Source organism: Coffea arabica, chromosome 5e (genome assembly GCF_036785885.1).
Source record: "Coffea arabica cultivar ET-39 chromosome 5e, Coffea Arabica ET-39 HiFi, whole genome shotgun sequence".
Lineage (NCBI taxonomy): Eukaryota > Viridiplantae > Streptophyta > Magnoliopsida > Gentianales > Rubiaceae > Coffea > Coffea arabica.
Window position 1 is genome coordinate 52,397,808 of NC_092318.1, and position 22,274 is coordinate 52,420,081.

The 22,274-nt window shown below is 37.0% G+C and overlaps 3 protein-coding genes and 1 non-coding gene across 4 annotated transcripts; 3 read left to right on the top strand and 1 right to left on the bottom strand.

The window, feature by feature from the left end:
• Window positions 1–610: 610 nt before the first annotated feature.
• LOC113690399 (formin-like protein 5) lies at window positions 611–6,748 on the bottom strand. Its single transcript, XM_027208281.2, has 7 exons — window positions 5,904–6,748; window positions 4,022–4,697; window positions 3,299–3,944; window positions 2,902–3,101; window positions 2,304–2,539; window positions 1,272–2,132; window positions 611–1,071 (listed from the first exon to the last, which is right to left on the bottom strand). The coding sequence occupies exons 1-6, from the start codon at window positions 6,045–6,047 to the stop codon at window positions 1,278–1,280; spliced, it is 2,757 nt and encodes a 918-aa protein (XP_027064082.2). The 5' UTR covers window positions 6,048–6,748; the 3' UTR covers window positions 611–1,071; window positions 1,272–1,277.
• Window positions 6,749–9,500: 2,752 nt separating this feature from the next.
• On the top strand, window positions 9,501–10,482 carry LOC140006749 (21.7 kDa class VI heat shock protein-like). Its single transcript, XM_072049250.1, has 2 exons — window positions 9,501–9,929; window positions 10,071–10,482. Exons 1-2 carry the CDS (start codon window positions 9,620–9,622, stop codon window positions 10,319–10,321), a joined length of 561 nt encoding a protein of 186 aa, XP_071905351.1. The 5' UTR covers window positions 9,501–9,619; the 3' UTR covers window positions 10,322–10,482.
• A 1,159-nt stretch (window positions 10,483–11,641) lies between these two features.
• On the top strand, window positions 11,642–11,714 carry TRNAA-AGC (transfer RNA alanine (anticodon AGC)). The gene has a single exon. It is a non-coding gene; the product is annotated as a tRNA-Ala (tRNA).
• A 4,119-nt stretch (window positions 11,715–15,833) lies between these two features.
• On the top strand, window positions 15,834–22,002 carry LOC113690657 (kinesin-like protein KIN-14N). The gene is made up of 17 exons (XM_027208652.2): window positions 15,834–16,128; window positions 16,582–16,836; window positions 17,014–17,158; window positions 17,242–17,351; window positions 17,454–17,573; window positions 17,681–17,884; window positions 18,142–18,351; window positions 18,445–18,519; window positions 18,624–18,770; window positions 18,859–18,997; window positions 19,088–19,197; window positions 19,792–19,953; window positions 20,042–20,229; window positions 20,476–20,557; window positions 20,671–20,775; window positions 20,862–20,966; window positions 21,595–22,002. Exons 1-17 carry the CDS (start codon window positions 16,054–16,056, stop codon window positions 21,772–21,774), a joined length of 2,412 nt encoding a protein of 803 aa, XP_027064453.2. The 5' UTR covers window positions 15,834–16,053; the 3' UTR covers window positions 21,775–22,002.
• The last annotated feature ends 272 nt before the right edge of the window (window positions 22,003–22,274 follow it).

A 22,274-nucleotide genomic window follows, 5' to 3' on the forward strand; every position in this document is an offset into this window, starting at 1 on the left:
ATTTGCGCTAGCATTTAAACAGAAAAATCGTTGAAGGAGGTCATTGAACCGAGTAAACAGAAATGGTAATAGCAGAAGATGTATTCACTCACTTTTCAGGCAAAAAATTAATTTTGCTGAAGAACTAACTTCGATGCACTTCTGCTCTTGAATATTGCATGACAAATGTCCAGATCATATGCTTGAAAAATACAACCCAATGCGACGTAAGGACTCCCGAATCTCTCTAGTCTCTACAAACACAATCCATTCCCTGTAGTGAAGAAACTAAGAAGAAGTTGGGTTTTGGACATTTTGCTTATTACTTTGCGATGGTCTTGACTCTTTGCCCATCTAGCAGAAGTAAATATTTTCAACTTTTTAAGTTAATGTAAATTTTATTTTATTTAAAAAAAAGTTTTCTTTGATACGTTCTTCAAATTATATATGTACATTGACTTGCTACATGCCTTTGAATTGAAAATGAGGATGAAAGCCTGATTTATTTAGGCGGTTAATCATTCTTTGGAGCCACTTCATTCAAGAAACATTCCCCAGCCGGCCAGCCCATACGTACTGATTGGACATCATGCTGTCGAACAGATGACACAATTGGTGAGAAAATAAGGACTCAGCGAACACCGATAATTATTTGTATTAACTTCAGCAATGATCTCAACTACAAGTTCTCTAAGTATCAGTAAAGAAGTTACATGAGCAATGTCTGAGTAAGATATACAAAATCTAATTGTCCAATACCAACTCTTCTAAACAGGACAACAAAATTGAACAAATTGTTATGTCAAAATTGATCAAGAATGACAAGCTAAGAAATTTAACTTCCTAACTAGTGATTCACTACTACAGACATATACATCAGCTACTCCTTCCATACAACACTAGCGTTAGCAAACATTCCTCCGTTAGCTTCAAATTTCTGTCAGGCATCTACTGCGCTGCAAACTGCTGGGTGCACAAAAAGCATATTGCCATGAGTTCAAACACCTTTCAACCAAACTTTGGCATCATCATTTACAGAAGGTGGTTTGATAAAAGAATCAGCATTGCATCATTCTCTTGGTCTCCTATCTCCTGCAGATTTATGCCAAGCAAAAATAAATACATTTTGGATTCTGTCTACTTGGAATGGATTGACATCAGGCGAAAGCACGATACTGATATAAATCCGAAAAGCAAAAGCATTTTAGATGAGTAGTATCAGTTACTTAATTAGCACAAGTTTGAGATGAGTAAAGCAGCCACAAAATAGGATGGACAAATTTTGACCTTACCATTCACTACGACGTTTCATCATCTGAACTAGAACTATCCATCCGCCTCTCTGCTATAGCAGGAAAGAGCCGTTGACGAGGATCAGGGACAGAATTTTGCCGTGGGTCTGAAGATGCACTTGTAGCATCTTCGCTTCTCCGAGGTTTATTCAGGTTTTTTGGGGCACTTTTGACCTCTTTGCACACCTTGTCCAATATTATCAGGAAGTCTCTTACTATAACAAATAATCTCAAACCCTCATCCTTCCCGGCATTTCCATGAAAGTAATCTCCAGTGCTCTTTACTAAAGCCATGATTCTCTTCTCTTCCTCAAGCAACCACATGATGTCGACCTCAGCATTCTGCACAAAGCTTTCCAGTGTTTGACGAAACCCATTTTCTTCATCCACGTTCTTCATTTCTGCATTTAAGAAATCTCGGGCTTTAATTAGAGCGTGACCAAGTTTAGCAACTGTTCCAGTTAAGCTATCAGCATCCAGAATTGCAGCTCTTTTGACATTTTCAAGTTCATTTCCTAAATTTGCCACCACCTGCAAACCCATACTTCGAAACTGCTCTTCTGTATCATGTGAAGAAACCTCAATTAGATCATCAGACTTAATGCTGGACATGCTCCGCATCTCTCTAGCTGCACGGGCAGCTCGTACACCTTCTGAACGAATTATCTCCTGAACAACAAAGTGCAAAAGTGTAGTTTTCCCATCAATTCCTTTCACATCTGACAATTTCAAAAGTGTGTCGAGTCTGAATGCCTGTGCACCACCACGAAATGTGCCATCATTCATGCGATTTCCAGTCTTAAGAACAGCCTCAAGGAGCTTAAGAAACAATCTACTTTTCCGGAGTTCCGTGCAAGCAGCCTGCAGCGTGAATAAAACAGAAAACCACATGCATATGAAAACAGCAGTCAGCAAGACAAGAAGCATGATTATATTAAAGTTTTAAAAGTTTTCAACTCATGAACAATATTTTATTCAAAGGACTCTTTTACCAATAACTTTAATTAGGTATTAATTGAAACAACGACTTACCTCCAAGGTTGCAAAGGACTCTTTTACCAGAGATGCCTCCTCTTGAAGAATACACATAAACAGTAATGATTCTAATCTTTTAAAAGCACATGGTATATCCACCAAAACTTTAAGGAAGCGCTCAGCAGGCCCAAGACGAGAAAGGTCACCACTATATAATCTCAACTTCAGTTCTTCATCAGTTGTCGGTGCCATCTTTAGCAATGTTTGAATGAGTTCAGAAGGAAGTTCATTTCCTGAATGATTCTAAGTATTAGCTGCAAGTGCTTTAAAATCTGCAGAGAACCTCTTTAGATGCTTTTTTCTTATTTTTCAAGGGCTAGGATAAGTTACTGGAGAGACATTTCATATAGTTATCCAGCTAGTATACTAAAACTGGCTAAAAAAAGTTGCTTTTAACATCTAATATTTTCTTTTAATTGCCCGGGATGTTCCATGTGTGACTACAATACAAAAGAAAAGAACAAATTTGTTTTTGACAGGACACTTTCTAGCTAATAGGACCAAATTTGTTTTCGTTCTCCAATATATAAACAAACAATGCATGCTCTACTTTGATGTAATGTTTGATAAGCAACAAAAGAAAATAACAAATCACCTTCTTGAAGTGCATCACAAACTTCTTCTGTTGTCACATTTAATGCTTTAAGAAGGATTGAAAGGTTCTGAGATTTTTTGGGATCAATAATTTGGATATATTGGTTTGCAGCATCTTGGGCTGCAGACTCCTTGCGCTGATTCCTGTTTCTTTCAGCAGGAGCATAACCAAATAAAGACTCTATCATCTCTTCATTAAACCTGTTCACAACCAAACATCAGATTTATCAGAAATCATGATGTGAACATCATGAGTTACATGATAAAGAAAGAGAGTAAGAAATGAAATAAAGCCACTATCATCCCTTCATCAAACCTGTCCGTGGCCATACATGCTGTTTATCAGGCAGCACAATTCAAAAATCACGAGTCTGTGATAAACAAAGAGAGTAACTTACTGGAATGATCCCGATTTGATTTGGTGCCAGACCATAGAATGGTCAGGGTTAGCCAGAACCTTATCCCAGAAGAAAGGCTTCAGCTTAGCTTTAGGAGCATCAGCATCTTCAACATTGGCAGAAGTTGACAAATTACTCGATCCAAGAGGTGGACGAGTAGGCTTTAGACCTAAGGGTGGGGGCCGAGGTGGTGCCCCACTACCACCTGGTGGTGGTGGTGGAGGTGGACGAGGGCCATTCCTAGTAGGAGAAGGTATAGTAGGTGGAGGAGGTGGAGCTGGGGCAGGAGGACGTGGGCCACCAGGTCTTAGAGGTGGAGGCGGCGGAGCTGATGGTGCAGGAAGGGGAGGAGGTGCTTTACCAGGACCAGTAGGAAGTCCAAGAGAATTTGCCCTACCAGGGGGAGGCTTCAGGGGAGGTAAACCAGTTGGTTCTGATCTCCCAAGTATCTGCGAAGAATTCTCAGCTAATGTAATTCCACCTCCGGCAGCAGTTCCAAGTGGAATCTCAATTTTTGAATCAGTCTGCAAATGAGAGTCCATGTTGAAATCACCAGTCATCTTATGATTTGAGTTGTAGAATGACTGATTAGAAGGCTTCTCATTATTTATTGAAGAACTTAAAGTGAATGACTTGTTTGGAGAGGCTGAAACATCAAAACCACAAAAAATCAGCACAGGAAAACAGCAATTGAATATTAGATATTAAGTGAAGAAAAATTACCGACGGAGTAGTCACTTAAGCTTAAATTGAGAAGAGGCCTCTCATCATTTTTTCCAACTCCAGAGCCTCTCCTGCAAAATCTACGACAGCATAAAAAGAGCACTGCAGAAATAACAAATGTTGCTGCTGCAGTCACAGCAACAGCTATGACAACTGTTTTGCTGGTACCATGTTGCTTATTTGCCTGTACATCAGAAGAAGAACTTGGGCCTAAAGAAGGCTTTGCACTGGGAGTACGATGTAAGTTTGAATTGCTAGAATCTGGTGGGAAGAATGGAGGTGATGGGGGGCTAGTACTTAGCTGCGGTTTGGGAACTACAGGTATTGAAGGAGCTGGAGCAGGTGATGGCAGTGCAGGGGACGGGGCAGGAGCTTCTCCAAAGCTCTGAATCAATCTCCGTCCTCTAGAAGCACCAGGTCTGGTGTATATGAAATCCAGATACCTAATGTACCAATTCTTTGAATCTTTCTCTTCTCCAGATTCAAGGAACACGAGATCTTTCTTCCTTAAACATTCCAAAAGAGTCCTCTCAACCTTGGGATTTAACACCGTAAGAAATTTCTGTGCATCTGATTTGGCTAATGACCTACCATTCACAATAACTTCACTCGACTCTTCAACAGCTTCATTGGCACGCATCAACTCCAACCTACAGTTTGCCATCAACAGCTCAGCCTGCAAGAAGAATATCCAACTGGAATTCAAAACGCGTAAACATGGAAGAATGCAGTAACAAGCACTGCAAAATCTGAACAAATTTACAAATAACTACAGTTGATTGACACACCATCTGCGTTCTACATTTCTCATATTCCTTTTATGCTACCTTTTCAACACTGGAAAATGTACAATTCATAGAGGAAGAAAGTAAAACAATAACCATGAAAACTGGATTGATAAAACCATGGTGTCAACAAAGTTGCATGGCCCTACAGATGATTCAAAGTTGCAAATGCCAAACATCATGAAAAGAAAATAAAAAAGATTTATTACTGCACTTCAGTTATTAAGCTTCATGGCTGCCGACCCAGAGGAATACTCTTTAGTTTTCCCCTCTTCTTTTCTCTTCTACTCCTCCAGAAGCATATATACTATCAAAATAATATGCACATATTCATAAACGCTATCATACTCAGTACCATGCTTCTGATTTGTTCCAACTCTCCTGAACTCTTGATTGTCTCAGGTTATGTGCAGATCCTCTTACTTAATCAATATAATAAATAAGTTGGATCTTTACAAGCATATAAATATATGGATCTCTGCCCTCCATTATATCATTCTCCTGTTTACTTCAAAAAGCCATTTTTATATAAAACAGCTTCAGCATTTCCTAGTACATATACATGCCAAACTTATCATAATCAGAGTGACACCATTTCCCCAAACATATCTCCAATTTCAGCAGATTTAGCAAGCATTTTCTGAGAAGACAAACATTCATTCATCTCTTGCAATGCATGACATTAAATTCCAGCTGGCAGACTAAGAACTTAACAGACTCCCAGATCATGAACCGAACTAGAAACATAAAAACAGCAAAACAAAAATAAGAAAAATTGAATAGGAAGGGCAAGAAGATGGGGAAGAAAAATAGTGAGCCAGACCCCCAATATAAACAATATTTGGTGTCCTCCCAATGTACTTCCGCAATACAGGACCAAAAAGAAAATCAAGAAGAAACATCTTCTGAAAGGAAAACATCTTATCCTTAGAAAATTTGCACATAATTGCTAAGATATTACCACCGAAACAAGATAGTAACCATTCAGCTCCTTTTCTACTAGATATAACCAAAGGAAATAGTTGTTCATATGCTACCAAAATAGGCATACAGAACTAAACAAGTAAAGCGGAAGTGAAAAAGTAAGAATCTTTTACCACATCCTGATTCCTCTCCATTAAGTTGACCAGACTTGCAAGTGAAGATTCTGGTGCAGCTTTCTTGCTTCCAAGACATGTTGCAATTAAAACTAAAAGCAGAACCAAAGATGCAATTACACCAAGCCCCCCTCTGACTCCCATTTGTTCTTGAATCAGTATCCCAAATGCCTTCACTCCTTCTCATATCATCAAACCAGCAACCCCAGATTAGGAACAAAAACCACTTCTTTTATACCCTGTACCAGAAATCTCCTCCAGTTTGGGACAAAGGTCAAGTCTTTACAGCATTTACCACAAAACCAATTCAACTTTTTCAATACAACCCCTCAAATGTTTCAATCATAGACCTCTTACCAAGAATCTCGGTGACCCACTTTCAAATTTTAGGCCAAAGCCCAATATCTGGCATCAAATCTTAGTCAACATCAAGACATAAACGAAAAAAATAATCCGTTTCCCCCCTAAAAAAAAAAAGCCAAATTTTGGGATAGAATACACCGTTGTTATGCAATCAGACAAAAATATCTTCAATGGAGATGAATGTTATTATACTTAAGGAATTCGAGTTCTCGTCCAAGAACCAATAAATCTAAAAGGGGTAATTATTACTATGGGGTTTATCGAATGTGACCAAATTTATCTACCACAGAAGGCAGCTGAAAAAACACAAACAGCAATGGGGTGGCGGTGGCAGAGCGCGTGAGTTGACCAAGGAAAATTCCTCCCGAGAAACAAAAGTGAATTCTTTTCTCGGCTTGATGTTCGTGCGAAATCTGCCAAAGCTTTTCCTCAAATTCATTTTTTAATTCTTTGCAGTAGTAATTTGGGCAATTTACCTTTTTTTTTATTTTTTTCTATATTACTTATATTATGTGTGTCGGATAGTAGATTATTTAAAATGATTTTTTGAAAAAAAAATTCTGTCACAATTTTTTAGTGTAATGTATGTGAATTAAAAAATATATTGATAATGTTATTAAATAAATTAGTTCTTTTAGTATATCCTGTTTTCTCCAAATTTTTTTTTATTTTGGCTTTCTCTAATTGATTAGTATTTCGTCATTAAATTGAACTATGCATATTTCTTTTTCTTTTTTCTTTCCTTCGTTTGAATAAGTGCACTCGTTTATTACCGATATTTCAATTAATTATAACTCCGTGGGTAGGTCCTTCCTACAAATGCGAAAATGACGCGGAAAGGAGCCGTCTTGAGTGTAGGCCCTGTAGGGTAAGGGTGCACAATTACACATGTCCCATGCATTGAGTCTAGGGATGGAAAGGTAAAGCGGGATGTATCATGTACTTTTGTATGCCCACTCGAGTCGTTGGGTTGGCGTTCCTTGACAATGTCAATTTTCCATAATTGCTTCTCTTTTTTTCCCCTAATTCTTACAAGTACTATTTAAAATTATTGTTTCTAGATCTTTTTTTTTTTAAATTTTTGGAATGGGAAACAGTCTACTTTTTTTGGCTTTTCTTCCATAATATGGGGCAGACTAGACAATCATTAAAATAGAATTGGTGCTGATATTATAAAAAGTTAAAATTAAACAGAGAAAGTATATATATTCAAGATAAGGTAATGATTATTGGTATGTGCACCCGTATACTACTATATTAGATACAATTTAACTATACTAACTCGGGTTCACTGGTCACTCGTTAAACAAAAATCCTCTCATTTTATTGATCTGTGTTATTAATTAAGGTGAGATTAGGATTTCATCACGCTTTGTGTTTGGGTTTGTGACTTGCAACTAGTTGTTTTTTTTTAGCTTTTTATTGTATAATTTGATTTAATCGAACTGTGTTGTTAATTAAAGTGGGATTTGGATTTAAATGAAACCATTACTCATTAATTTCTTTCTTTGTTTTTTGGCTTAAGAAAGAGTAAATTACCATACGATATGATGATGTTGCGCACATCTCTTGTCTTGGGCTAATGACATTGGTCCAAGTATTACTGAATAGAAAATTGGTAAAATTAGCACTGAAAACAAATTTTTTATTTCGTACTTGGATAAATCTTTTTAGCTCTGACCAACTCTTAAGAGGGTATGCCTTCCACGCGGACTACCTGACGTAGTTTGCCTTTTCTTCTTCGAGAGATTACTGCTGGATTGAGGTCAAACAGATGGCTGTTACCAAAATTCTTCTCAACCTGACAATTCAATGAACTGAAAAATCGGCCAACGAAACAACTGTCTTAAACCAAAAAAAAAAAAAAAATGCAAAGTTCCTGAGAAATTTAGGCAGAAAGAAACGTCAATTACGTCTACAGGTAAAGAATCCTGCAGCGGTAACGAATAACGAACCCTTCAATTTCTTAATCCCACTCTTGACAATTTGTTGATTTATGGCACATAATTTAATATAATACTGTGCAAGTAAAAGATCACGTCCTGAATTTTGGTCAAATCCCGAATCTGCAAACTCCTCCTCATTAAAAAAAAAAGAAAAAAGAAAAAAATCTGTTGAATCCTTCATTTTCTAAGGTAACTTTACATGCATTACCCTGAAACAAATTCTGCTCTTTGGGTGAGTGGATATGCAGATGTCGTACCATGAGAATACATAATTGCCTGTAATGAATGCAACTTTCTTTTGCTTAGTGCTCATACTTATTTTCACAATAAAGGAACGAAGGACATAGAAAGGTGAAAAAGGTTCAGCACTGGATGGAACGGATTGGTGCCTTGTAACAATAGCAAACACTTGATTCAAGTGATACTCTGGTGACATCAGGAAACACCACTAGCTTTCAGATGTTCTTTTCACATTGTGTAAAACTGGTACAGAGCCAGGTTCTAATTTCTATTGGCGGATGGATTTATCTTCATAAATAGTTGCTCTGATGCAAAAACCTGCCGTAATTAGAACTTCTAAAGAACTCTACATGCTGCATGTTGCTATATCAGTTTTTGTTTTACAAAATCTTACATCTTTTGTGTACAGAAAATGAATTATAGATCGCTGGAATTAGATGGGCTGTCATGATTTTCATTCTCGTTGCCATTGCTATTTCATTTACCTGTGTTATGTGTTCTAATTGATGGGATGAACGCCAACAGGCACAGCAGAGTTTTTGTGAATCTTAACGAAGTCTTAATCCCAACTAACCTGAGGGTTAAAAGGTCGGATGTTGCAATTAATTCCAGACTAAACCGAACGTGCTTTCAGATACAAGCATTCACACATGACGTACCCTCCACTTACGCAGTTGCATTCCTCTTAAAAGTTTAGTGCCATGCCATGTCGGAGTACCTTACATATAATAAGCTTATTTTCCAAGAATCATCATGGTTGCAAGTTTCTAGCTTTTGGTGAAATAGTCCAAAGATCATAAGCAAAAAGGGCAACTCTATCGTCCCCAGCATGGAAAGGTCTCAATTCTCAATATGCTGTCACGTTACCTGTTCTGCTGTGCCACGTTGTTCACAGAAGATGAAAACAAGAAATTTCCAGTGAGTTGCTAAGGGAATTTACCCATCTTCGATTCATTTTCTATGCATCCGATCACCATTGGAACTTTTTGACTCGCAAGAAAATTCCAGATGGGAAATATTCCTCTTTATCTTTACAGCCTTCATATATTCCATAAGAATTTGTTCTCCAGGTCGCTTTTTTAAAAGCAGCTATGGTACTATAAAAAGCAAGAAAGCCTCAATTTCACTTTGGCAATAATTTCACAACTTCTAGATTTCTAATCTGCAATGACAAGTTACAAAAAGATTGAAGTTCTGTTGGAAGATCACAGCTCGCAAAAATGGTGTCTTCCCCTCAAGGAAGATGTATTCACAACTTTTCTTGAGAAAGGGAATCCAGTAGCTCATAAGATCTTTGGCGAAGGGTCGTTGTTCAGTCCATTGCTCTTTGGAAAGTTCTTTGATCCTTCTGATGCTTTTCCGCTCTGGGAATTTGATGCAGATGTTCTCTTGTCAAATCTTTATGGCTCAAGTGAGAAAAGAACGGTTGATTGGTTTCAAACAGATGCAGATTATGTCTTGAAAGCTGAATTACCAGGTGAGTATCTTTAGCCTTATACTTCGTTGCATCAAATAGGATTACAGATTCAGAGTTGGGGGAAGGCCAAGAGCTAGGCCAGGTGTCTTTCAAGATAAACAGCAAAGAAAGTTTCTTTAACTTCTAAATTTAACGTTGCAGAGTCCGGGAAAAATAGCATACAAGTTTGTGTTGAGAAAGGGGAGGTGGTGGAGATTAGCGGCCAATGGAGGCAGCAGCAGGAGTCCAGGACAAAAGATTGGAGAGGCTCCAACTGGTGGGAACATGGATATGTTAGAAGGATTGAACTGCCTGATGATGCAGATTGGAGGAACATGGAAGCCTGTGTGACAGATGATAGACTTTTAGAGATTAGAGTTCCCAAGAGCCCTGTAAATTGTATACCACCTTAATAATACAGTACAAATCAAGAAAAATGTTTTCTTGCAGTTAAATTATTCGACGACTGAAGATAGAGATGTTATGTATACGTTTGCTGTAAAGATAGGCTATCAAGGAATGTAATTAGTTTTGCTCTTTAAATTAAAAGAGACATGTTTGACTTGGGAATCAACTAAGGCCCTTTCTCATGAATGCCTGTGATTCAATTCATGATATTTTTCGCACGTCATTCAATTCATGACAGAATTGTTCCTGAAATACGTTACAAGTCATCCCAAATTCACACGCCTTCATCCTATATCCGCATTCTATGCAAGCATCAATACAAATCATACAAGTCATGTGTGGACGCTCACCTCGGCTTCCTCGACTCAACTTATCGTGGAGGTGACTCAATCCAACACGTTTTAGGCCAAGGTAATTACCTCAGCTATCTTGGTGCTTATCTTCATCTTTGCCCTCTCGAGGTGAGTCCACCTCAGTCGATTGGGCCTGTCTGGTTATTCGGTGTCTGATATTTACAGGCAAAAGTTGACTAATGTCAGACAGGTTGATATGACTGCTACCGCTGTTATACCTAGACCTACCTCTAATACTGCCGCCCTAGGCTGATTCCTTGCAGGTAATAAGGAGTAGGTTCCATTATTTCTCTTGTCGTTCTCCTTACTATAAATACTCCCCTCCATTTGTGAGGTAGAGGGAGGATTTTTGCTTAATTTCTCTCTTGCTCATAACTCTAATCCAACTAGTATTGCTTTTACTCTTGATCCCTTGCATAACTAATTTTATCATCGAAACTAGATCAGGGGACAATGCCGTGGTTGTGTCTCTATTTTAACAAGTGTGCTTGTGCTGTAGACTCGATTCATCAGTGCGAAAATCACCTCGTCATCATGGATGCATCAAAGGTGTGGATTTAAGAAGTGAATGCAGATTTAACCTACCGTATACGTAGATTATTGGTAATAATCTTAAAAGTTGGACGCTTATTCCATACTGGAAGAGATGAGACAAGTTCCTTACCCTCAGAAAAGGAATAGGCAAAAACGGTGCATGTCAACGTAATTACAAATTCAAAGCAAATGACTAAGATCAAGTACAATTTATGTTGGATTAGATGAATAGGTTCGTTCGTTCGTAGTAATACTACTATATTATCATTGAAGGCATGAATTGAAGTCCAGCTGGATCTGGGGTCTAAATCACTTTCCACATTAAGCATATTAAATTTCCAGATCGCGCAACTTACCCCACTAGTAGGAAGAATCAAAGAACTTGCCTGTGAAAATTGAAGTTTAAACCTGGACATGGATTTCTGCTGCCTGTCAACTGGGGATGTAGCTCAGATGGTAGAGCGCTCGCTTAGCATGCGAGAGGTACGGGGATCGATACCCCGCATCTCCATTTTTTAATTGGGACCTTTGCCATCTAATTTTTCCATGGTGGGTGTGGAATTCGTGTCAATTGAACCTCCAAACTTCCAAGAGCTAATGATTTGAATGCGTGCCTTCGAACTAAGTCGTTTTAATGGTTGCTTCTCTCATTTGTGTGAGTTATGTCAATCTATGTCCGGAATTTTCTTTCTTTCATATAAAAATCATCAGTTACTCCATAAACTTTGGTTTATGTCGACCACATGAAGAAGTTGCTTCAATTAGGTATATCCTCTGATGACTGATCGCTCTCTTCTTGACTGCCTCTAATCTAAATTTCTTTTCATAACTACTGTTTGACAAATGTTTCGTTGTTGTTGGGGGGTCTTGACAATATCTTCGGATTCAAACTAACTACATACAGAAAACGACTTCAGAATTTAGCTTCTGTCCTTCAAAAGAAGCAAAAAATCACATTCTAGCGGCCTTCGCATATTTCTTGTTGGAGGGACTTCTCTATTATACTCGGTCAATTACTACCACTGCCTCTGTCCGGCTTCGACATCAAGTGAAAACTTGCCATTTGCCTTGAAGACGAAGTTTTTTGTTTTCAATTCTTCAGCTTTTAGTTACCTGCAAGAAGAAGGTAATCAAATTAACCGTTTCTTCTTGGTATTTTCTCAGAGAGTTTTAGTTCATGAAAGACGTAACACTAACAATAGTCAAGCTCCGGCCGGAAGCAGATAAAGATTTGTTATTAAAATGATTGGCACTTTTAATTTGTCTTTACGTTTGGATCCAGCTGAAGCAACAAACTGAATGCTTGATAATGAGGCTACTATAGTCGTTAGCAGTCTCGATTTTTGTGAATTTATTAACTAATACTCCCATAATTTGATGTTATTGTGGTTACTTTTGGTGCAGGTGTATATTTTGTATATTCTGCCAGAGATGAGAGAACCCTATTCCACCATTCTCGATTGAGAACCCCTCACCCTACTCGAAAGAACTTTCTGGCTTCATTTATTGATTAAATTATATGCATAGTGTTAAGTTTTTTTTTTTTTTTGGGTAAACTACAAAAAAACTCCCTGTGATAAACCTAATATACAGAAAAGCCTCCCATAGTTTCAAAATATACAACACGACACTCCGTACTTTGAACTAAATTGTAAAGTTGACGGAATCCGTTAAACTTAACGGAAATGATTTACTGGAATCTAAAAAAAAAATTTATACCTAATTTTTAACAAATATACCTATTCTACCCCTTAACCCTCAATTCTCTCTATCTAGAGAATAAAACAAATGATTTTTTTGATCTATCTTTTGCTTAATTATATCAGGGCATTCTGGTCATTTCATCCATTTCCGTTAAGTTTAACGGATTCTGTCACTTTTACAGTTTAATTCAAAATACGGGGTGTCGTGTTGTATATTTTGAAACTATGGGAGGCTTTTCTATATATTAGGTTTATCGCAGGGGGCTAGTTAAAGCGGTGCTAGCTCAGCCCTTCATTTGCAAATTTAATTTTTTTTTTGTAATAGAAAGGAGTCATTTTGTACGAATCAAAACTATTGTGCACCTTACACTACCAGTTTTATGACATGTCCTATGAGGCGTGTAGAAATGAAATGAAATCTCTTTCATCGCAGCCCTCGAACTGCAATCAAACAATAATACAAGAAATTTAAAGTAGAGATATGAAAACGGAAAAAAAAAAAAAGGAAGTTCAAAAGACAAATGAGTAGGAGTAATAATAATAAAGGGAAATGATGTTGAGTAAAAAAACCAATGTACCTAAAAAAGGCGAGCAGTGAACATCGAGAGCAAGTTAAAGCAGTATGGTATGTATTTATTAGGTTCACAACAGAGCCGTGTGATTTTGAGTTGGAAAGCTATATTTCTGCTGCTGCTAACTCTTTTCAATGAATGTTAGCACAACACGTTTGGCACAAACCAGATTAGATCGATCAGAATTTATAATGCGGCTGAAGAAGAAGGCTTCATGTGAAAGGTTAAAGAAAAGGACTTGAAGAAGGCTACAAAACACCAATTGGTGAATTAGATAGAGCAACAGCAACTGCACAATGCATTACCTGTTTCTTTCTCTTTTTTTTTCCTTTTTTCTTGTTTCTTTTATCCAGGGAGGTTTTTTTGGGTGCTGGGAGATGGTTTAATGTACTACTGTTTGTAAAGTTTTACAACAGTACATGGATGGTAGATCCTGTTTTCAAGGGAAAGGCAAAGTGGAAAATTCTTGGCACCATTTTGACGCAAGAAAAAGGATCGTTTCAAGTTAGTTTGTTCTCTTGTCAGGTGGAGAAGTCTGTGGAGCTAAATGTTTGTGCCTGCATGCGTGCAAGTATACAACTATTTGGTTCAGTTTGGTAGGATTGTTTCACAAAATATACTCCATTATTTTTAAAACACTTATTTATAATTTCTTAAAACACTAAAAATCAATTAAAAACTATTTAAAACAAGCAAAGAAATTACAAAATATACTCCAAAATACCCAAAACACCCAAACATCAATGCCCCCTATTAACCACCCATGCCCAACCACACAAGTCAATCAAACCCTTTTCTTTGTCCTTTGCCACCTTGCTTTCCTTCCCTCTTCTCGCCCTATCTCTTCGACCATTTTCAATTCACCTTTCCCTTCTTTCTCTCACTATCTCTTTCTCCTTACTTGTTCCTCCTCTATTGTTATTGTAATAAACAAGATTGAGGAATATGGAGAGGCAAGGGTGCGACGTGGAAGAAGAAGACGGAGATGGCACGAGAGAAAGTGAGGAAAAGAAAAACGGGTGAGAGGTGGTGTGATAAAATGAGGAAGGGAAAGTGACTTGAGCGGAGAAGTAAAAAGTGAAACAGAGGATGACAGGATTTGATAAGTGAAAAGTGACATAAGGGCAAGTGAAGGATTTCACACCACATAGTTGAAAACATTCTTAAAAGTTGTTCTAAAAGCATCACATCAAAATGTTTTAACAAAATATACATTTAAAATTCTAGATACTTGAAGGGCATTCCATTATCTTTTTTTTTCCTTTCTATTGTTTCTCTATGGGCCTTATTTGGATTGCTATTTTTAGGATTTTTCATAGAAAAATATATTATAATAAGTTGATATATACAAGGTAAAAAAGTGATTGAAACACGTGTTCATGAAAAATGTAATTTTTTTTTTGTGAAAAATCACATACCAAACAATTAGTTTTTCCTTTTTCCTTTACAGGTCGTTACTCATTAGCAAATCTATTTATTACCTTTTTATTATTCCTCTACGAATTAGTTTTTCCTTTTTCTCTCATGAGCCATTGGCATATCTATTTATTTGAACGTTTGCCAAGGCTACACTCTTCTATAAAAAGTAATTTAATCATACTTTTATTTTGTTTGGTTTTATTTATAGTTTTAACAAAAAATTTATATACAATCATCAAAATAATTAATTAAAACTCATGCACGTCATATCATAAATCTTAACTTATAAAATTTTTAAATTTAAGTGCCTTTTTGTCCCTTTCTCTCTCTTTTTTTTTTCAATGTGAAATTTCTCTTGCAAATAAAATCGACATAGAAAGTGCATTTCAAAATTTTTCAGGCGTAAGGAATTAGCTTAAATTATTATTTTCTGGACATTTTTCACTTTTTGGAATTTTTTTAAGCCTTTAACACATAAAATGTTGTTCCAAACAGTACCATAAAAATTCACTCAACAATTGTTAAAAAAAACAACCTAAGAACTTTTCATCATTAAAAATCCATACAACCTGAAAAAAAAAAAGTAGTCCAATAAATCGGATCGAAAAATGTTAAAAAGTCACCCCTGTTAAAATATCCATACAACCTGAAAAAATGTCAATGAACAGAGGTGCGCCTACACAAAAAAAACGAACAGGGGCATAAATGTCACGACAAATTTCAACGAACTTCTCTTCACGTGACCGCCAGATTCCATTTCAAATTTCAAAAAAGTTACCTTCATTCCACAACGCTCTACCCAGTAAAATCCCCAATAGTCAACCCAGATTTACCAAATTACCATCAAGCCCCATGTGAACTCAGATTAATAAAAATAAAAAAGCCGAATTTCTTATAGAGAGTAACCCTTTACTCTTTACGTATTTTAATCAATTCATCCTTAGGGTTAAAGCTCATAAATCGTTGTCTGCCTGATTTCAATTGTGTTTTGTTGTGTGTTTTTTAGTTCCTGCAATTCAAAGCAACGGCTCTGATACTTCAATTGCAATCCTGGCCCCACCAAAAGGGGCAAAAAAAAGTTGAAAAAAATTGAATAACTCAAAGCTTCACCCATTTCTCTCTGATTTTACACACACAACACACACCATCCCTTCAAATGGCACCAAAGAACAATCAGAACAAGCCTCCATTACCCACTTTTACTGCTTCTTCTACTTCAAGCTCCCCTAATGTGAGACCCCTTTTCCTTTCTTTTCTTTTTTTTCCTCATAAATTTTGCCTCTAAATCTCCCCTTTTGTTCCTCCTTACTTCCTTCACTTTCATTGTTTCATGGTGCTTTCTTTTTTCAAGATTTGATTCTGTTAATAACTTTTTCGGTGTTTTATATTAGGAATAGCTGATGGATTTTTTATTTTATGAGAATACGTAAAATGGTTTTGCTTCTTTGGTTAAATATGTGGTTTTTTAGTTAATTCATCGTGCTGGTTGACTGTGCTATGAGGAAGTTTTCATCATTTTTATGCGGCAATTTTGCTAGTTTTCAGATTCGAAATTGGGAAAATTTTTGAATATATCTTGTAGATGATTTTTTTTTTTTGGTTTCTTTTAATAGTTTGTGTTTTGAAGATAAGGTGTTTAATAGTGTGCTGATTGTGTTGTGGGATGTTTTGGTTGAGTTTTCAGAGCAAGTATATTGTGGATGAGGTGTCTGTAGAAAAGAAGAGGAAGATCGCAAATACAAAAATGCCGCCGGCCACCATCAGTACGAGAGCAAACCGGCAGGCACTGATGGAGCGAAATGGGGGTGGAGATCTACCGCCGTCTAGTGGTCCACCGAGCACTGCTGGCTCAGATTGTGGTGTTGTTGAGTTCACTAAAGAGAGTGTTGAAGCATTGGTTAACGAGAGGTTGAAAGTTAAGAATAAGTTTAACTACAAGGTTAGGGCTTCTTCAATTATCGTGAGAAAATTTTATAGCAGGTCGCTGTTCTGCCTTTTATCTTCATCTCTGCTGAGATGTAGTGGGTTAATGAAAATAGTTAGTGGAAAATGTTTGATTTTTTGTTTGTTAGATGTGTTGAAAGTATTTATATATTTAATTTTGCTATGTAATTAGGAAAAATGTGATCAAATGTCGGACTTTATTAAAAGGCTTAAGGAATGTATCAAGTGGTTCCAACAGCTTGAAAAGGAACATGTCTCAGAGCAGGAGAAGTTGAAGGATTTGTTGGAAGCTGCTGAGAAGAAATGCAATGAAATGGGTACTGTTGGTTTCACAATTATTCTTGGCAGCTTCAGATGTTTGAATTGTTCTCTGACTTTAATCTAATTGCCTTGCCTTTAGAGATGCTAATGAAGGCAAAGGAAGAACAATTGAACTCAATAATCATGGAATTAAGGAGAAATTACGAGGCATCACAAGAGAAGTACGCAAAGGAGCAAGCTGATAAATTGGTAAGTCTAAGGGAGGAGATAAATCAATCTTTGAAGTTTCTGGGTTCGTATTGCTGAAGCAGTTTTGCTAATTTGTGAATGGTTTGTGTATTTGATTATCAGGAAGCTCTGGATTCTTTTACCCGAGAGAAAGAGGCCAGAGTAGCTGCAGAGAGACTACAGTCTTCTCTTTCAGAAGACCTTAAGAGAGCTCAACAGGATATTGCGAGTTCTAATCAGAAGGTTCTAGAAGGAGATATTCGCTTGATCTTATGAACCTGTGTCTTATGATACGATGTAATCAGCTCCTCAAAGTTTATATGACGTTGGTTGTTTCTCTCCCTTTTCAGATACAGTCGTTGAATGAAATGTACAAGCGTTTGCAAGAGTATAACACCAGTTTGCAGCAATACAACAGTAAACTTCAGTCAGAGCTTGCTTCAACCAATGAGATGCTAAAGCGTGTAGAAACAGAAAAAGCTGCTGTAGTGGAAAATCTGAGCACTTTGAGGGGTCAGAAGACTTCTTTGCAGGAGCAGCTTGCTGCTTACAGAGTGAGTATCTTGTGTTATGTCGAATATCTTGATGGGGGATGTATTTTCATATAATTCATGAAAATGTACTCTTCATTTGCTTGGACAAGTTATCAAACTTGGTCGCTGTTTTTAATGTGGACAGTTTCTTAGTACCACAACATGATAGTGTAATGACTTTGAATTGCACATTCTGCAATGTCTTGTTTATATGAGCATTGAGTAGGACTACAATTCATAAACGTGATTTATTTTTGTTTACTATGATTTGCCTTTAGACTTCTCAAGAAGAAGCAGTGAGACAGAAGGAAGCTTTGGCAAATGAGGTGGGATGCCTTCGGAATGATATGCAACAAGTGAGAGATGATCGTGACCGCCAATTATTACAGGTCCAGTCCTTGACAGCAGAATTAGCAAAATGCCAGGAATTTGTTGGTCAATCCTCTGCCAATGTGGATACTCTGACTGTGAAGTCAAATGAGCTGGAGGTTTGTTTCACTTTTCCTTTGTTTTTCATTTTTCATAATTGGCCTTTATTTATGATGATCCTGTGCTGATGGATTTCCCGTTCTTGTCAACAGGAGAGATGTTCATCTCAAAGTGAACATATTAGAAGATTGCAGGAACAACTGGCTTTTGCTGAGAAGAAATTGATGGTATGATTTGCAGGAGATGGGCGCTTTTATTAATGGTTTGAAAATTTTAGCTTTCAGAAATATTCAAATGGGTATTGACATTTATATACTTTTGTTCTTGATAGATGTCTGACATATCTGCAATGGAAACAAGATCAGAATTTGAAGAGCAAAAGATATTGATCTTGGAGTTACAAAATCGTCTTTCTGATGCTGAGATGAAAATTGTGGAAGGAGAAAAACTACGTAAAAAGTTACATAACACTATATTGGTATGGTTGTCAGTTGAATTGCTTAAATAAATTGTTGTTGGGAGTTTGCTCTTTTCATTTTTCACTGAAGAATCTTCTGCTGATATAGGAATTAAAGGGTAACATTCGGGTATTCTGTAGAGTGCGGCCTTTGTTGTCTGATGATGCTGGTAACCCCGAAATGAAAGTCATCTCTTTTCCCACTGCTATGGAATCACTTGGACGAGGCATTGATTTGAGCCAGAATGGTAATTTTTATTCTGAATCTTATGCAAATAAGTGCGTATTCACCATGTGTGATGGGCTCTTATTTCACTTGATTTTTGTACTTTTACCAGGGCAAAAGCATTCTTTTACTTTCGACAAAGTTTTCATGCCTGATGCATCACAAGAAGATGTTTTCGTTGAAATATCACAACTAGTACAGAGTGCTCTGGATGGTTATAAGGTGATGTCTTGCACTTGTTTTCATTAAAAGAGTCACCACTTCAACTGAGAGCAATTGGCATGCCTTCTTCATACATGATGTTGGGAACTTTTATCCTTTTGTGACACTTAATGCCGTGCATCTAAAATTTTTACTGAATGAGCTTAAAAGAGTTTTTGGGGATGATAGTCATTTCCATATTATTCTGATAGGTCAAAAGCATAATTTAGTTTACTTTTTCTTACAATTTTTTGCTGCTGCATATTTGGCTGGAAATGAATACCACTCTCCCTCAGTCCTAAGCTGAATGTCCTTTCAAGTTTATCTTGCAATTATGTACATCTTGTTACCTTATACTTCAATTCTATACTTTGACGCATCAAAAAAGATGGGAACCCCCTCATTTTTTCTTGAATTCAAATTTACCAATATAGCTTGTCAAATTTAATTCCTATTTTCTGTGTAAGCACTTTAGGATTTGACTTTCAATGTCTTTATCCAGTCAAACTAAAATATTCAACAAGTTATGGAATGAACATCATAATTTCATGAACATGAATGCTTTGTCTACCTCAGAATCATTCACTAAGAATTGTAGATCATCCACGCTTCCAGGTCTGTATCTTTGCGTATGGTCAGACTGGCTCTGGTAAGACATACACGATGATGGGTAAGACGGGAAATCCAGATCAGAAAGGGTTGATACCAAGAACATTAGAGCAGGTATTTGAGACGAAGCAAACTCTTCAATGCCAAGGATGGAGATATGAAATGCAGGTAAGTACTGATTGCTTTTTATGTTGTAGTCTGGATGTATAATCTTCTCTTTTCTTTCTAAATCAATTTTTTTTGCCATTACTGTTAGGTATCAATGCTTGAAATATACAATGAAACGATCCGTGATCTGTTATCTTCAAGGACAGATAATGGAGGAAAGCAATATACCATCAAGCATGATGCAAATGGAAATACTCATGTCTCTGATCTAACAATAGTAGATGTTTGCAGCAGTAGGGAGGTTTCTTATCTTTTGGAGCGCGCAGCTCAAAGCAGGTATGACATGGTTATACTTTGCTCTTTGTTGGTCAAGTCTAGAATCCCACTGCATTTTAATATTATATCTTTTAGAGGGTCAATATTCCTCATGAAAATATTTAATCCACTTGTGAGGTAGTAAATAGTACATTCCTTTGAATTTTCTCAAGAATTAATTTCGTTGTAGTTTTTTAGTAGCTTTTTGATATCATTTTATAAAGCAAATGGTTTAACTCCTGATTTCTTTTGTTTCATTTCTGTTAGGTCTGTAGGGAAGACCCAGATGAATGAACAGTCTTCGAGAAGCCATTTTGTCTTTACTTTGAGAATTCTTGGTGTTAATGAGGTATGTGTACGTGGCTGTCTTAGATATCATTACTTTTAAGTTTGACCAAGGCGTTTGTACGTCTCTCGTCATCTGCTAAACATGCTGAATGATGGATATTTAAATGGCTTCAGAGCACTGAACAGCAAGTACAGGGGGTCCTGAACCTAATTGATCTTGCTGGTAGTGAGAGACTTTCTAAAAGTGGGTCTACAGGGGATCGCCTGAAAGAAACTCAAGTATGTGAATATAACTCTTTTGCTTAGTTCTGGACCAAACTTTCCTCATGGCATTGTTTCCTAACGATCGAGTTGTGCATTGTCAGGCCATAAATAAAAGCTTGTCGTCTTTAAGTGACGTTATATTTGCTTTGGCAAAGAAGGAGGAGCACGTACCATTTAGGAACTCAAAACTCACGTACCTTCTTCAGGTATGTCTTTCACCTTTAAATGATCTGTTTGAGTTCTCCATGTAGATCATCTCAACACCACCACCACCACCACCACCACATTTTTTTTCTAGAAGTTTATATCGTGCTTTACCTTGTGTAGAATAGATGTAAATAGAAAAATGTTAGGCAATGAGAGAAACTTGTTCTTATGGTTCCGTACTGTGGACTGTTGGAAATCCTTAAATCTGAGAGAGTTTAGATTCTTTGCTTGGCGGAGGTGACAGACGATGGCTTTGAGTGCATATGGAACAAAGCCCGAGGATCCTTCTTGACTATCTCCTTGTTGGAGCTGTCCGGACAGAAATACCTAATGGTTTTCTAGGGCAAACTGTGAAATTGCTATTGATTTTGCCATCTCATAATGCAACCTGTAGATTGTAGGAATCATGGATTATGTATAGATAGATATAGGTATCCATAAGATTGAGTTCTGTGGAAAACATCTTTCATGCATTGAATCAATGAATGCTGTCAGGTGCATGTTATAAATGCTTCTCAATGTTTTGACAAGAGGTTCGGAAGAAGCGTATGGCATCATCGTCTTATTTCTGATTGTTGTCGTCAAGTATCTTCTTCTTAGCTTCTGACCAGTGGTTTGGTTTTCCAGCCTTGTTTAGGTGGGGACTCGAAGACTTTGATGTTTGTTAATATTTCTCCAGATCCTACGTCAACAGGGGAATCTCTTTGTTCCCTTAGGTTCGCGGCACGGGTTAATGCTTGTGAAATTGGGATCCCGAGGCGTCAAACCAGCATGCGAAGTATAGATTCTCGCTTGAGCATTGGCTAATTATGGATAATAATTCTTATAATTTTGTTTTAGCAAATGTTTTATCTGTACCTGTACCTCTGCTTGGTATGTGATTTGCGGTTTAACCAAGAATTCGACACACTTCTAACAGCAGTTTCCCTGTAATTTGTATAGTGGAAGTCACTGGCGTTTGTATTCTGTACTCACCCTTTAGTCATTGAATTTGTACCGTACCTACAATATATCTCATATATTGATTGTTAGATATACTATACTCTACAAGATTGGTTGGGGAATTTGCCATATATTCAGTGCCAGATGTAGTTGAAGACAGTCAAATCAACAGCTAATATCTACTCGAGTTGGATTGACTAATGAATGAGACTCCTTAATCTAATAATTAAGGATTCATTCAAATTTAGCCTTGTTTGATAATTGAAGTGAATATTTAAATTTAATGGATTGAAATGTTCAGATGCGTTTGATAATAAAAAAGTAAAACGTCTGAATTAATTAATTGACATTAAATTTTTTAAGCA

Bases quoted from the DNA above. Each gene is read 5' to 3' on its own strand.
- LOC140006749 (XM_072049250.1), top strand. From the start codon at position 9,620: ATGACAAGTTACAAAAAGATTGAAGTTCTGTTGGAAGATCACAGCTCG. The intron at 9,930-10,070 runs GTGAGTATCTTT...TTAACGTTGCAG, and splicing joins CTTGAAAGCTGAATTACCAG to AGTCCGGGAAAAATAGCATA.
- LOC113690657 (XM_027208652.2), top strand. From the start codon at position 16,054: ATGGCACCAAAGAACAATCAGAACAAGCCTCCATTACCCACTTTTACT. The intron at 17,159-17,241 runs GTACTGTTGGTT...CCTTGCCTTTAG, and splicing joins GAAGAAATGCAATGAAATGG to AGATGCTAATGAAGGCAAAG. The intron at 20,230-20,475 runs GTATGACATGGT...CATTTCTGTTAG, and splicing joins GAGCGCGCAGCTCAAAGCAG to GTCTGTAGGGAAGACCCAGA.
- LOC113690399 (XM_027208281.2), bottom strand. From the start codon at position 6,047: ATGGGAGTCAGAGGGGGGCTTGGTGTAATTGCATCTTTGGTTCTGCTT. The intron at 4,698-5,903 runs GTAAAAGATTCT...TTCTTCTTGCAG, and splicing joins TGGAGAGGAATCAGGATGTG to GCTGAGCTGTTGATGGCAAA. The intron at 3,945-4,021 runs GTAATTTTTCTT...TTGATGTTTCAG, and splicing joins CTTAAGTGACTACTCCGTCG to CCTCTCCAAACAAGTCATTC.